At 42.9% G+C, this 16,744-nt stretch overlaps 1 protein-coding gene across 1 annotated transcript; it reads right to left on the reverse strand.

The window, feature by feature from the left end:
- Positions 1-9,995: 9,995 nt before the first annotated feature.
- Positions 9,996-13,347, reverse strand: LOC115736998 (acid beta-fructofuranosidase-like). Its single transcript, XM_030668941.2, has 7 exons — positions 12,746-13,347; positions 12,326-12,334; positions 11,398-12,245; positions 11,130-11,291; positions 10,810-11,045; positions 10,632-10,719; positions 9,996-10,528 (listed from the first exon to the last, which is right to left on the reverse strand). Exons 1-7 carry the CDS (start codon positions 13,179-13,181, stop codon positions 10,334-10,336), a joined length of 1,974 nt encoding a protein of 657 aa, XP_030524801.1. The 5' UTR covers positions 13,182-13,347; the 3' UTR covers positions 9,996-10,333.
- Positions 13,348-16,744: the final 3,397 nt, after the last annotated feature.

The following is a 16,744-nucleotide window of genomic DNA, read 5'->3' on the forward strand; positions in this document are numbered from 1 at the left end:
GGCTCTCATTCAAGCACTAGCCAAGGCATGGGACGCGCGCACAATGACATTTAACTTCCGAGGGTTAGAATTGACCCCTACGCTTGAGGGATACACCGCTATTATCGGGGCCAAGTTTGAAGAACGTATAGCTCAACCCCCTTTAAACATGGACTCCACTCGTTCGTTATCGAGTTTTCTCCGTCTTAAAATTTCTGAGATTGAAAAAGTTTATAAATCAAATTCTAACAAGTTCACATTTTCATTCCTTTTCGACAATTATTCCTCTTTACCCACCGAAACCGGTCATAAATCGGGAAAGGTGTTCATCTTGGCTTTCTTTGCATTTGTCCTATTCCCAACTTCTAGAACTACCTTTGACCCTTCCATTGTCCATATAGCCGGACAAGCATGTTGTCGCTGGGATTATTCGTACATGATTCTAGCCGAGACCTTTCTTTCCCTAAATCGTTTCAAAACTTCGAAAAAGACCGTTTTTCAAGCATCTAATGGGCTACTCTACATGTGGTTCACTTCTCATATAAAGACATTCCAACTCCGAGTAGGGTGCTATAAGATCAATGAGCACGTTCACCTTCTTAGATCCTTCCTCAAGTGTCAATCCCTTGTACCCAAATACTCGTTTAAGAAGTGGGTTGAGCTATTAGAAAATTTGAAGCCTGAACATGTTAGATGGCGTTTGACTTGGCCTAAGATTGTGGAGGCTCGCATTATTGGTGTTGAAGATAGTCCTATCCCCTTATTGGGATGTACTTGCGCCGTGGCATATTACCCCGTCCGAGTGGTGAGGCAATTTGGAGTTCTACGAGAAATACCACCGGATGTTTATCCCGGGATTTTCTCGTTTGACATGACACGAGGAAAGCTCACCAAGGAAGCAAAGAAGTTGTATCGATCTCGGATCAAGCTCATTCTTCATGCTTTGAAGAACTCCCCGTTACGACAAGTTGAATGGCCGAATTATTTGGATGACGAGATGAACGTTCATAGAGCCTCTAAGGAGTATATCCAGAAGTTTAAGGAGTATCGTCAATCAATGGTCGAGCCATATGTACCTGAGTGCGTATCTTCTCGGATTGAAGATGTGGAGTCCTATGAGCCGGAGTACATAGTACCTTATGTACCGAGAATAGAGTCGTACATTCCCGAGGATCCGGAGCGGTGGATGTCAGAAGAAAGAGAAGACCCATACCCGTGGGACTCCGATGGATCGGAAGAACAAGAAGAGTGGAAGCGTCCTCGACTTGGATAGATTCATTCCCCCATTTAGATTTTCACATATTTGTTATCTTTTAGATACTTTTGAACAATTTGGTTTGTAATAAATACATATTATTTCTTTTATGAGCATTTCATGCATACATATAGAAAAGTCAATTACCATGGATCAATGTCTCCAAATCCTTTAATATTTTTCATACCGATTCGATGTTCTGGAAAACAGGTGAGTGACAAATACGAGGACTCGTAGCAAAACGTGCAAATTAAGGATGGAACAAGAAGAGCTCGCACCTTGTGTGGGTAATCTAGAGAACCAAATGAATATGATCGCCACAATGGTAGCAGAGATGAAAGCAATGCTGATCGCTAGTCAGGGGAGATACCCCGTCGACCCTAATTCTCAAGCCCCCGCGGGTTCATCCGATGGAGCGAACGCTAATCCGGCGCCCGCCGCTAATCCCACCCCGAATCCGGAGAGACCGCCTAAGGATCCTCCTGTTGTGATAGATTTGGAAAAGAAGGAGAAACATGTCCTCAAAATGGAAGAGGAGATCAAAAGGCTTGCTAAGATCGAAGAATGTTTGGCGAGTCGGGAGTATGAACTTTCAAGGTTCGATAAGGTAGCACCGTTTGAGAAGATAGAGGTTCCCGCTGATTACAAGGAACCAGAATTTGTGAGGAAATATAATGGGACCGGGTGTCTCAAGGCGCACTTGAAGTATTATTTGCGTCGAATGTCGCAATTCTCGGACAACGTTCCGTTACTGGTTAACACCTTCCGGGAAAGCCTATCTGGGGCAGCCCTGGCGTGGTTTATTGAATTGGAGCCGGAGAGGCTCGCCGATTGGGACAAGGCGCGAGACGAGTTCCTTCGGCAATACAAGTTTAATACTTTGACCGCCCTCACTAGAGAGGACCTTCTGAGAACCGTAAAGGGAAAAAGCGAGGCCGTTCGCGCCTACGCCCAAAGATTGAGAGCATTGGTTGTGCGGGTAAAGCCGCCCGTCCCGGAAGAAGAACTAATAGACCTGTTTCTCAAGGCCCTTCCCTTTGAATTTTTCGACAAGCTGAACACCTCTGAGTGTCGGACGTTTGCGCACCCGATCAAGGTGGCGGAACGCCATGAGTGGGCACCGAGAGAAAAGAAGATACCCGAAGCGCCTTTCAGACGCCAATACCCTTTGAGAAGGGACAATATGGAGCAAACCGGAGAAGTAGCCTTTGTCCCTAACCCGCCAAAGCCTAAAAACTTCTCGCCTTCAATCCCTACCCAAGGAACGTCCTCCTGGACCGCTTCCAAACCACCAGAATTTAAAAGAAAGAACCAACCTGTTTTCACCCCGCTACCCCGACCCTTATCCAAATTATTAACCATGCTGTTGGAGAACCGCCTGGTTGCAAAAGAGCCACCTAGAGCTCATCCGCCAAGATTTCCTGGGTTTGATGAGACCTAGACGTGCATATACCATATGGGAGAAAGGGGACATAACGTGGACAACTGTCTCGCTCTCAAGTTCAGAGTACAAGCGTTGATCGACGGTAAGGTTTTGGAGTTTGACAAAACTGAACCGAATGTGCAATGTAACCCGTTACTCGAGCATCGCGAGGTGAACGCGATTTTCGGAGGTGAAGAGGAAGAGGTTCTGGAGTTCATAGTGGATATGAGTAAAATGCGGGATGTCTTGACATTAGCCTCACAATACCCGGAAGGAGAGAGTATTTCCCGGGGGCAAAAGGAGGCTTGCTTAGAAAAGCTGATTAACTTGGGTGTTATAGGAAGAATGGAAGATGCTACTTTTAAGGGTATTTATGTGGCTGTGGACATGCTGTCCAAGGAATTTGCGATGAAACCTACGAGGGGAGCTGTTTTGAAAATACCCCCAGGATATTTAATGAGCATCAAAGATAACCAAGAAATTGAAGAGATAGACGAATATGAAGTACGCCTGGATAAAGCACGCAGAGGAGATAGAAGATTTATGCGGAATGCTCTTGAGAGGGGAGAAATAGTTGATAACCTGGGAGAAGATAGTGGCGGTTACAACTTCAAAGTTTTGTATTCAGCACCCCCAAGCTTTTTCATTGATTCGGGAGATGTAGTCCCCGATGGGTGGGGTGGCATGGATGACCCCGAAAGTGAGGAATTTGTGGGAACGGTCGATGAAGTTAAAGACCGGGCAGCCCCTCGGAATGAACAGGAGAACCGAGAGGTCGATATGCGGGTTTCTAATCTGGAGACGCCTATACGTCATTTGACAACTATGGTAGCAGAGTTATCTCGGTTGTTGGCTAAGAATGACGCCATAAGAGTAGAAGAGAACATGCAGATTCTGGAAATGCGGCGGGCCATAGAGACACAAAATCGAAAGATCGCCCTACCGCAAGAGCAAGGAGACGATGTGTCAAGGAAAATGGATGAGTTGAAAGAGCTGATTACACCACTTACTCAAGCAAGAAATGTTCCGCCCTAAGGCGTGAACCCGAGAGTGACCTTCCGCACGAAGTATAATGGCGCTGGGTGTCCTCTGGCGCATATCTCATACTATCTTCGCCAAATGGTTGGCCATCATGAGGATGATGAAACACTGATCCGGAATTTCGGACGTAGTCCGGCGGGCCCCGCACCGGTGTGGTTCCAATCAATCAATGCGGACTGGGTCCCAAGCTGGGAGGAATTATCGGAACACTTCATACGGCACTTTGAAGCTGGAATTAGAGGGTACTTTACTAAGGCTAATTTGTTAAACATCGGGAAAAGTGAAGATGAAAGTTTTGAGCTCTTTGCAAGGAGATGGAAGAAGCACGCTGCAATGGTGCAACCGCCGCTGTCGGAGAGAGAAATCTTGGAGTTTGTGCTCAAATCCCTTCCGGCGGAATACTTTGACCGCATGTATGCATATATATATTCGTCGTTCCAACATCCGGTGGAGATTGGTATGAGAATTAAGGGGATTATCCCGAGAATCAGAAGAGAAAGACAGAGGGATCCGGATGAAGAAAATGCCACGCTGGTAAAGCCAGGTCCAGAACATAACCCCGATGATGTCCATGAAGATGAGATGATCGGAATGGTAGATACTCCGATTCGCTTTGTCATTGATCTAAATAAGGTAGATAGTTGGGAAACATCCGCTTCGGAGAAGCCGTCAACGTCTGAATCACCACTAGAAAGGATCATATCGGTGAAGATTAAGTTACCGCTTGTGGAGGAATATAACTCAAAGGCAGTTCATTGGGATTATGGAACGGGCGAGATCGATGCCATAATGAGATCGGGGAGATGTTATCCACCAATAGAGGCGGATTCCGAAAAGAAAGTCCCAACTGCGGAAGAGGTTGAGAAGTTGCAATCCGACGGAGGGTCGCGACACCGTTATATTAAAAAAAATATATAAGTTGGTTTTAAAAAAAATTGATTTGTTTTTAATTCTTGCCTATAAATACCTATCCTCCCCCTTTCATTTTTCTCACAAATCCTCTCAACAATTCTCTCAAATTCTCTCAATTCACTCAATTCTCTCAATTCCGCCTCAATTCTCTCAATCGGATTTCCGATCAATTCTCTCAAAAATGGCAAATGGAAGCAGAAATGCTGAAAAGGGCAAGATGGGTATGGGAGATTCCGAGTATCCCATTCCTGAATATGATCATCGTGAGTATGCATGTTGGGAAGACAACGACGATAATATCAACATTGTCTCGATTCCGAACGTCGAGCACATCCCAACACAAGAAAGTCTTCATCTTTCTACTGGTGTCGAAGAAACGTCAACGGTAAATGAGCCGGAACGGAAGGGCCGAGATAGTACATCCGACTTGTGGCTACACTTCGATAAGGTACGTGATGAAGGCGAAGGTAAGTATAATATAAATTGTAAATATTGTTCGCAAACATATAAATTTACGAAATGAGACGGCTACGGAACATTCCGTTGGCATCTAACGAAAAAAATCCAATGCAAGCGGGGATGGACAATACGCAACAACAAATTTCCAGGTACGCCAATTCTAATCGTCATCTTTTATTCCGTTATACCGATGCACTTTATAAACAAACATTAGCTGAATATGTTGCCCTTGATCATGCTCCGTTTACTACTGGTGAAAATTTTAATTTGAAATATTTGATAAATATTGCATTGGTTCCGCAAGCACCAACTATTCCAAAAAGTACTATTAAACGCGAAGTTTTTCATTTTTATAAAAAAGGAAAAAAATCTTTAGCAAAATTTTTTGCGGAATTCAATGAACGTGTGCGTATAGGTAGCGATATTTAGAGTGATCTTTGGCAAATTCATTCTTATATGGGTGTCACGTGTCATTGGATAAGTGACGATTGGATCATTCAAAAAAGATTTATTGCATTTTGAGTTTTTGATGAAAGACATTCGGCTCATAATATTTATAGAATAATTAGACAAATTTTAGAAGAATATAATTTGATAAATAAAGCATTTTCAATTGGTTTTGATAATGCCGCCGCAAATACCGCTTTCATTTCCGAATTAGAAACTATTTGCAAACCCTCTTTTGGTGGACAATTTTTCACATTAGATGTGCTTGCTATGTTTTAAATTTATGTGTATAAGATGGTTTACGAACTCTTGACACTTCTCTCGCCCCAATAAAGGGTGCAATTAAATTTTTATAGAGTCGTGCCCATTTTATGAAAGCATTGGGAAAATTTTGTAAAGAACATGAGAGAAGGGCAAAAGATTTCCAAAAGATATTCCGACTCGTTGGAATTCTACCTATGAGTTGCTTCGACAAACTTTTGATTACAAAAATTTATGATGTATGTTTATTTTACAAAATATTCTCGAAATTACTTTACTTTCGCAACATTGGGACGTTTGCAAAAAAAAATTAGATTTTTTGAAAATTTTTAATGATGCTACTAAGATTTTATCTGATATTTATTATCCTACTACGCATTTATTTTTAATAGAGTGTGTTAATATTGGTAGTGTTTTTAGTGAATATGAAAATGATACTGAATTAGCTCTAACTATTTTAGTAATGCGAGAAAAATGGTTGCATTATTATTTCCAAATTCATCTTGTCTATTTAGTTGGCGTTGTTTTTTATCCATGTATTAAATTAGATGGTTTACTGGATTATTTGAATGTGTATTATCATGATTGTTTACATTTGGAAGATTAAATAAATATTTCAAATATACAAGGAGATGTTAAAGAATCTATAGTAGTATTATATGGAGAATTTTGTTGTAGATATGGTTTAAGTGATTCTGGATCTTTACAATTTACTGCCTCACGTATCGAATGTGGTAGTTCACTTAGTAGAGGGTATAATATGCTCAAAAGTATGCAAAAACAAAAAACAAAAAGGGGCAACAAGTAGTATTTCTGAATTAGAACAATATTTAATCATTCAATTTGAGTTTCGTGATACGTAACATAGTACAGATTTCGAAATCCTAAAGTGGTGGAAGAGTCACCAAATCGATTATCCAGTTCTCGCCCTCATCGCTCGCGAGATATTAGCAACCATTTCTTCAACGGTTGCGGTTGAACAAGCATTTAGCACTGGATGATTAGTTTTGGACTCTCGCCATTCAAGATTAAGCCCGGAGTCTATGGAAGCTCAAGCTTGTGTCGACGACCGGACGAAGGCGAAATTTCGACACCAAGAGCTGGATCGAGAACACAAATTTTTTAGCGATGATTGTGGAGATACCACCGCCACGGGTACCATAACGGGTAGCGACGATTGACGATGAGGTAAGTTGGGGTTATCAAAGGTAAAATAACTACATGAGCTTTGATTCTTCTATCGCCACGAGTAACTTAATGATAATTCATTAAGTTCAAGCTCATTCCTCCTCTCTCTCTTTTTTCCTCACATTTTATTACAATGTACAATTTGATTATATTTTATAATTTATAATTTATTATGTTTATTTTATTATTTATTATTTTAAAAATTAAAATTAAAAAACGGAACCGGAAGGAATCGGCTCGGGAACCAGCTCGGAATCGGAATCGGCCCTGGAACCGGCCCGGAACCGGTATTTTCAAGGGCCGGTTCCTGTTCCAACTTTTCGTGGAATCGAAACCGCCGGTTCTACGGAACCGGCCATGTCTAGTTACACACGAGTAAACCAAACATGAATATGTCCTTTCTAGAATACTCTTTTCTTGAATATCGATCAATTTCGAATAGCCTAGTATTCAATCAATTAGTAATCCAAAATTCAAGACATTTATTAAATGAGAGAGATCCACTAGGGAAAAAATACTATAGATTTAAGATATAGAAGAGGAAGAAATGCTTTCTTTTTTGCCATTTTTTCTTTTCATCTTTGAATTGTTAATGAACCCGCCTCATTTGTTGAATCTATAACTTACCGGGCATACCTCGCCAGCATTTAAACCTGCATCCTCAAATGCGGAGAAAGCATCTACAGATAGCACCTCTGCCCACTGAAAACCAAGACATTAAACCACACATATCAAACAGGGGATGAAGATATTTAATGAAGGACATTTAGCTACAACAATGAGCATAAGGTCACAAGTCTCATCGTTCATCTAAGAAACAATGAAAAAAATCATCCGAAAGGGTAAAATTATTGTGGCACAAGAATGGCTCATTGGATCATATAAACCATCATGGTCAATAACCGAGGACTCACCAAGTATCAGGTGTGAATCAAAATGTGTTTAGAATGGGAGCGGGTAATATCGAAAGGTGAACAATAGACCCATTTCTAGATACAGGCATTGGAGGAGAGAAGTGCATATCTTCGGACATTATACATTGTAAAAATATTAGCACTACAAGGATTCAGTGATATCACATTAAAAAAATAGATTGTCATCACAAAATTTTCAAGTGAAAAATTGCTTGGCATTTACATCATTAGTCATTTCCAGAAACTAATCTTCTCTTGCTAACAATCGTTATTGAACCTATTTCTTGATTCTTTCAGTAGTTGTGCTCCGAGCAGGTGGAATGAGGACAAATCAATATATATGTGTGTGTGTGGACTTCTTCATAAATGTCTTTACAATTGCAGAACTTTGAATCCTATTTAAGAATTTACCAAAATCCAACCATTAAAACTAAGATCATGGAAAGCAGACTTAAAAACCCTCATCTATTTTTCTGATGGCAATATGTCGTTCCCACCATTTTTTGTTAGCTTGTGGCTGCACTAGCTAACCTCCATCTGTTTAGCTCGGACTCAAATAGCATAAAAGGTCAATAAACCGAGGAAAGGAGTTGAAAATCGACCTCTTGGAACATTATCGGAGCCGGCTTGTTCCCCAAAGCTGGTGTTTGATTGATTGCACACAATGATAGTAATTGATAATCTTGCACTTGCACCATCTCGGGTTCCAAAACCTCCGTTGAAGTCGCCTTCCACGTCGAGTATCCTCCCTCCTTTGAAGGACAGCCACCAGAAACCGCCATGTTGCCTTCCAAGAACCGACCCTCTTCTCACCCCTTGGACGCCGCCATGTTTCGGTGGAGAAACCACCTCCGATGGAGAATTGCAACGCCGTGTCGCGAAGCTCAAACTCCCCTGGCCTCGGATGACGCCTGCGGTGATCATGACGGTGGTCAGAGTGATCGACGCTGGTTTTCCTAAGCTTCAAGAGCCGGGACGAGAGCAGAGAAGGGCGGGGCGAGGCTCGCCACACCCTCGCCCGGATCCCACCTGGCTCCAACAGAAAGGAAAGAAAAAAAAAACACGAATTTCCCTTTTTTAATATTATTTTTTATTTTTTATTTTTATTTTCTGTTGGGGCCGGAAGGGCCCGGCGAAAATATAAAATGATGAAAATACCTTCTTTGAAATAATATTCATTTTTAAAAAAAATTATTTTTCAAATAATGGCGGCCTTTATTTGGAATTTTTACAATAGAGTATAATAAAAATGTGAAAGTAATAGAATTGACACTTGACATCATCCTTGTTACCTTAAAAAGAAAAAGGAAAAAAATAGAAAGTTTTTCAGCTCCGCATTTTCACAAATGGATATCGAGCAGCTTGCATCAGGTCCACTTTATTTTTCTTTTTCCCCATTACAAATTATCAGATTACTTACCGCCATGGAAAGACTTGCTCTTTCATCTCACACACTGCTCACATAAACGACCTTAAAATTCATAACAGCGTAAAACCTCACCGAAGCTCTTCATACACACGACCACTTCGAAGCCGAGGCGTGCGAAAGAATCGGAGAATTGTGTAACTTGGAGTAGTGATTTTCGTAAGCCGGTGTTTCGATAGAAGTTAGAACAATGAGATAATGCATTTGCAAACTAAGAATCCTATACAATAGTGAGGGCCAATGGAGATGGAGATGGAGATGGAGCTCACATGAGGCTTGAGGAGACCCTTATGTCGCGGACGATGTTGAAGGGCTTCCGTTTGCACCGAAAATTGGTCAGGTCCTCAATATGAATAAACATGTGACTAGAGTGCATGGTGTCATTCTGCAGGTCCCCAAACTCTGCAATTTCTTCGTATCTAATCACTTTTTATCTGATTCTATCATATTTTTATTTTACATGCTACTGTCCGCAGATTGCGGCTCCGTCGCTCACGCGTCCCCACCCTTAACCCCGAGAAGGTGGGGAATCGAACTCCCCACCTCCTTGGGAAAGGTGGCCACCCCAGTGGTTTATCTGAATCACTTGTTCATTAGCTGTAAGTTGTTGCAGAATCTCAATTGGTATTGATGACCCTCAAATCAAACCTAAAATCTCTCATGAGCTCGTTTTCTGAAGCGCTGATCGGATGGCGGCAACGGCGATATGGCTATGGAAAACAAGAAGAACCAAATTTTAGACACTTAGGAGAAGAATTACAGTCAGGTGAAATATGAATTTTCTGTCGTTTAACTGCGTCATTTGCATACACTCCTCCTCCTCCTCTTCTTCTTCTTCTTCTTCTTCTTCTTTCTTTTTTCTTCTGCAAAAGAAAACTCTTTGCAACTCTGTCGACTCGAAAATGGAAATGGAGATCCCCTGCCCATCTTGTACAGTTCAACACAGGGAATGTTCCAAAAAAATGCACCCGATGGTTGACCTGTCGCGGAAGAATCGTATGTCCAATCTTTCTCTGCTTTCGTTTCCATCACTGGTCGCTGTATGGGCGGATGAAAGCGGAGTTCATCTGCCATATCTTGAGCGAGGCCTTAACATTAGCCTCGGTGGCGTTGTTGAACAAGAAGACCCGTGCCGCGCCGTAGATGGCCTTCGTGGGATAAACTCGGGCCGTGATGCAACTCCTCCCTCCCTGAGCGAAGGTCTCTACGATGGAATGATCCACCTGGAAGATCGGCGTAAGAGAGGACACAAGTTACTGATAAGTCCAAGGATAGGTACGACGCATAACATCAATTTCATGTGAAAGAGAATGTGAGCTCTCTCACCATGATTCTGACCGACAACTTTTCGCCTTCTAGTACCGGGACAAAGCTCCCATAGACATGCTTGACGACATCGCTTGCCTCGGAAGACCTAGGGAGCCAACGAAAATAAGTTTTCAGCATGATTAATGAAGGCGAGACCAGACGGAATCGAAGGAGAAAACGAGATCGAGAGGGTTACCTCAATTGGTCGGTGCAGATTGAAGTCTTGAGCGTGCCGTTCGGTCCCTTAACGACATAGAAGTACACGGGGGTCTGCTCGGATAAGCCATCGTCCGCTAGAACCAGGAGGCCAAACGGCCCTAGAGCACCTCGTTGAGAAGCCCCACCACTGGCGCCGCAGCTGTAATCAGCATCGGCCTCGGGTGTCGCCCCTAGGGCCTGTTTGTCTAGCTCAAACTCAGCCACGATGTCCACCTGAAAATCAATATTATTGTTAGCCAGAAGTCCTCACTTCACCGAATATTTTACAGTTATAGATGAAGAATAGAAGACACGGACCTGCGTGGCGGTTCCGACGTCTAGAGGCACCACCGTCCCGGTTTTGACCTCTATGCTGTCGAATTCTTTGCTGCTTAATCTCAAGCTCTCAACTTCCTCCACCGGCCACTGAAGTAGGTTGCTTCCGGTCTTCGTGTCGAGAACAATGGTCCTCGGAATTCCCTGAGAAATTCGAATGCAGTTTATCTTGCTCAGTCTCGAATGAGGATTTGAGATCATTAAACAACCACATGATATGACATAGGGCAAGTGAGAACATTGCACAGACCTGAAGTGAAGCCCATCCTTTCTGCACATCGGCGGCCTCGCTGTCTGACTCCGTGATCCAACCCCACAAGATCCGCCTCCTCTTGTTCTGGTCATAGAACGTCTTCGAGGCATAGAATATACCGTAGTCATACCTAATCCCGATCCCGACATCAATCTCGGGGTTGTCCGGGACCCAAGTGTTGGCCTTCTCGTCATAAGTCCCGATCGAATAGTAATCGTGCCTGTCGTCATCGAGGCTAACCTTCATCACGTGCTTCACTCCTGGACCATTCACAGACGTGTCCAACCCGTCTTCCGAGACGGGGAAAAAGTCCACGCATTCCCACATGCCGGTCCCCGGGACGGCATGGAGCATGCCCGGCAAGAGCTTGTAGTTCTTGAAGTCCTCGGTCTCGTACACGAGCGACATTCCCGTCTTGTTGATCTTGGCCCCGATGGCAATGCGCCATTTGCCTCCCGATGTGTACCAAGCAGTGGTCGGGTCACGGAAGTCCAACTTGTTGATGCACGGCGGAGGGGCCAGGACAGGGTTGCCGGGGTGCTTGACCCAGTGGACGAGGAGCGGGTCAGAGAGGTCGGCGGGGTAGGCGAGGTTCTGGAGCTGCACGGACTCGTTGGACGAGCCGGTATAGAGCATGACGACTTGGCCATCGGGGAGGATCGTGGCGGAGCCGCTCCACACGCCGTTGACGTCGTACCACTGGTCGGCCACCATGGCAAGGGGGAGGTGGAGCCAGTGGATCAGGTCCTCCGACACAGCATGGCCCCACACGATGTTGCCCCAGACGGCGCCCTCCGGGTTGTACTGGTAGAAGAAGTGGTACCACCCTTTGTAATACATGGGACCTAGAATGATTTCTCTTCGTTAATGTTCGACGGTCAGCAATTTCTGTACCAAGTTACACGTTCACGAAAGCAATCTTTACCGTTGGGATCTATGGCGGACGATGAAACCAGATTCCCATGCCAGAGCGAGACCAGAGCCATGAAAAGAAGGACAAAAACAAACGCAAATCAGTTAAAATACAAATCTCTAGTTGTAACTATCAATAAAGTCAAAATCTTTTTTTTTTTTTTGTAGTCTAAGTTAAATTACATTTTCCGGTGTACTATACGCTCATTGAACAAAATCTCGATAGAAAAAAACCTCAAATGACCTTTCAAGGTACCCAGAGAAAGATTTGACTTGAAGAATCCTCAGAAAGTTTGAATATCATTCTAGCACAAAAATAACATCGACAAAAATTCCAGAAAAAGGCAAAGACATTCTTAAAGAAATGAAATGCCATGAATGGACAAGATGAGGACAGCAAAAGAGGAGAAGGAAAGGAGAAAAAAAAGGTCACCATTCATCCAGTTCTTCTCTGGCTGAAAATGGAAGGCCGTTCTCTGCCATGACAACATGCTGTTGTTCCACGGGAAACTCGGCACGTTGACGCCAGCAATGATCCTGCTCGACTTATCGGACACTCCTTCCTTCACGCCGCGAGCCCCCGGCCTGACCACAGCCTCGGCTGGTATCGACCTCGGCCCCGCTCCTTCCCGGGTCATCGACAATAGGGCATCATTAGCTTGCGTGCAGAAGTCCGGCTTCGTGTCAGTGAAGAAACCGAGCATCATGCCGATAACTAACAACACGGAAAGGCCTGCCAAGATCACCTTGGTCGGTCGACGGCGGTCCTCGGGTTTCGCCCCGCCCGAGAGAGGGGCGTATTCGGGGTCTTCATGGTCGATGGAAGAGCGAACTGGGTTGGGTTCCGCCATTGGGAACGGTTTCGGCATGGAAAAAGCTTTCTAGGATGGCTTAAAAAGCCAAAATGTAGAGAGAGACAGACAGACAGAGAGAGTGCTAGCTGTTCAATGGAAGAAAACAGAATGTTTAGCAAAATTAGAGATGCTGAATTTGGAAAAGGGTATCAGCCCTATACGAGGCAAATGATACTAATGATCCGGACGTGAATATAGAGATGAATTCAAAGCCCATTTATACACACACGTTCAATTGTAAGCAAGGGTTTGAGGAGATTGTTTATTATTTCGTTTGGAACGTCTAAAGTTGTCTCTTGTGATTAACAGTGAAGATAATCACAAGAGACAATGAAATGGTAGATTTCATTTATATGCATGCGACGAAAATTGACAAATTCCGAAGCATGTGCTTGATAATGCGCGTTGAACATGAATAAAGTTATCTGCGTCAAATGGGGCAACTTTGTCCCCGTTTGGTGAGTCGTGATCTCTCATGTGTCATGTTAGGGTGTCTTGCTAGATTGAGGGTGGTTCAATAAGGAAACGAGGAGGATGCTTGTTCATTCATGCTTCGTTGCCCTTTTCTTTTGCATAGAATTTCGAGGTTCGATCCAAGTTTGAAACACACCAAACCCTTCGTGTCTTAATGTATTTCAATATCGGAACTTGCCTAAATATCTCCGCATACTTATTGATAGATTTAGAGAAGTTGATAATGGAGTGATAAAATTACAATTAGGCACAAGGCCGATATAAATATACATATAGGGAAAGGTATAAACATAAATACATACACTAAAGGAAAAAATCCTAATCCTAATATATACAATATATCTAACTCTTATTTTCGATAGATTCGGGGTCATGTATGACATGAAATTTGTTCGTTCGACAACCAGGGTGGCGCCAAAGCTCGACGTCCTCTTATTTGGTGGGAAAATTCTAAATTGTGACTGGCGTCGTTAATTCGGTTCCATCGATTCATCTCCAACATCCACGAGGATGATAAGAATAACAATAAAGGAGGAGGAGGAGGAGGAGGAGGTTGGAAGGGTGAGAATGACGGACGGACAAGTATGAACCACACGTCTAAGGAAAACGAAAAGTCCATTCAAAATTAACTGTAAAAAAAAAAAAACAATATTTTTCCCTATTACCGCGAAGGGGAGGATTCAATGGTCCAAAACGAGGGCATTCGGGGTGCAAAAGAGAAGATGGAACACGTAAATCCAATTCTAGGGTTTCCGTTCATCACTTTGGACAAGCTCGACCTGGCCAAAAAAAACATGTCCCACGAGGAAACAAGAGAGCGATGAGGAGTTGCTGATTCGGATCCGGAAAGTGGGACTCCTCCTCCTTTTGTCTTTATCTGCTTCAATGTTCACATAATTCCATTTCTTTTAATGAATAGACGTCGCATAAAATACGACGCACCACAGAAAATTACGTGGGGAGATTGGCAAAACCGTCCACATGAATCGAACATAGAACTCGGACACGTGGCACGAGCCTATTGGCCAGAGGTACGGCTGACTCAGCACGAACACATCAGTTTGACCCCGATCCATCGAGGAAATCATGCGTGGGGACAATTTTTTTTTTTTTCTTTAGGGGTCTTCATTAGGAAAAGTACAAAGGCAATAACCACAAGGAGACAACCGTCAGTCAAATCAGCTCTCGCGTTTTCTCTGCCTTCTTCCTAATAATTTGGGTGAATTATGGGGGGAGGGTAGGTTGGTTCACGATCACATGGGAGGCCACGTGGTGGCTTCTCGGCATCACATGCTTTTTGCCTTGGCAAAGAACACAAACGATAATAATAGAGGAAGACGGGATCGATGCGTTGGCACGAAATCAGGAAGTTGAAATGGATCGATCGGCGCGTTTGGATCTTGTGAATGATTAGCGATTCGGAGGAATCAATCAGGACAATAGAAAATTACACACACACACACAACGAACAAGTGCCCTCAATTTTTATGAGAAAATTGTCAAAAAAAAAAAAAAAGTCCTAAACCTATTGCATTTTTATCAATTCAGTCCGAAACATTTTAATTCTACAAATCCAGTCTTAAATTTTTTATATACGTGCTAATTCAGTCCTAAACCTTTCGTTGTGCTAATTTAATCCTTAATATTTGTATTTATGTCAATTCAATATATTCGATCAATTTTGACCAACAGGCGATGACGTGGATGTCAATCGGCAATGACGTGGACATTAGAGCTAACTTGAATAGTTTTTTAATAATATTATAATATTTTTTCAAATTGTTTTTTAAATTTCCTTTTTTCCCCTTTTTTCATCTTTTCTTTTTTTCTTTCTTGTTCCTCTTCTCTCCATATCTTTTTCCTTCAAGAACCAGAGGCTGCCATAGTAGGTATTCAAGAATCAGTACATGAAATTTTAATGAATTTGAAAGAAATTATATTGAGAAGTAATTTATATGGAACTCGCAACGCGTCTATCTCACAGGCCTTAGGTGAAGCTCATCCCTGTCGCCCACCGGCAAGGGCGAGCCTCGCCTACGCTATGTGAGGCGTGACCTTGCCCGGATCCGGTCCGCGCGAGGTCGCGTCTCGACCGGTCATGGCAAGGCCCGACCTCGCCCAAATCGGATCCGAGCAAACTAGACCTCGCCTAGTGATGGCGAGTCCGGCAAGGCACTATTTGGGCTAGGCGACCGCCGACGCAATGCAAGAGAGGCCAAATTATTTGAACTGACTCAAAATTCGTCATCAAATCCTTTGAAGCTCGAATGAAGCAGCATGTGAGCTGCTGAGGGTATAATACGAGCACATCCAAATGGCAAGAGAAGAAGACGAAAGGGGTTGAGGGGAAACTTGAATTATCATGGATGGCTTGACTCGTCTCTTTTGGTTCCTTCTGTGACCAGAGAGAGAAAGACAGACGGGAAGGAGAACGCACGAGAAAAAGTAAAAAGCAAAAAGAAAGAAAAAAAAGGAAATCAAAGAAATAATTTGAAAATTATTATAATATTATTAAAAAAAACTATCCTAGTCAGCGCCCACCGTCCACGTCAACGCCGGCCGGTATCCACATCGGTGCCGATTGGCCAAAGTTGATTGGATGGACTGAATTGGCACGAATGCAAAAGGTTTAGGACCGAATAGACAATATTAAAAGGTTTATGATTAAATTATAAATTTAGAACTTTTTTGACAATTTTCTCTGAATTTTCTATATTTGTATAAATTCAGTCATAAGATTCCGACAAGATTGGCCCTCAGCTGTGGTAGGAGGAAAAAGGAAAAAATTTTAAAAATTATCAAAAATTCGGATTCTTTAAAAAAAGAAATTGTAGAAAGTGTCCACGTCAAAGCGAATCGTGCCACGTAAGAAGGCCGGCGTCCACATCATCAATTTCTATCGAAATTGATCGGAAAGACTAAATCGATTTGTCAAAAGGTTTACAACTCAATAAACATAATTGAAATGGTTAAGATTGACTTAGCACAATCGCCATAAGTCTAGGACTCTTTTGGTAATTCGCCGACAAGGACAATTTGAAAATTATTGTTTGTGAGTTATAGATAGACCTGCTTGTCCACGATGTGATTGTTACATGTGAAGA

Source organism: Rhodamnia argentea, chromosome 9 (assembly GCF_020921035.1).
Source record: "Rhodamnia argentea isolate NSW1041297 chromosome 9, ASM2092103v1, whole genome shotgun sequence".
Classification (NCBI taxonomy): Eukaryota; Viridiplantae; Streptophyta; class Magnoliopsida; order Myrtales; family Myrtaceae; genus Rhodamnia; species Rhodamnia argentea.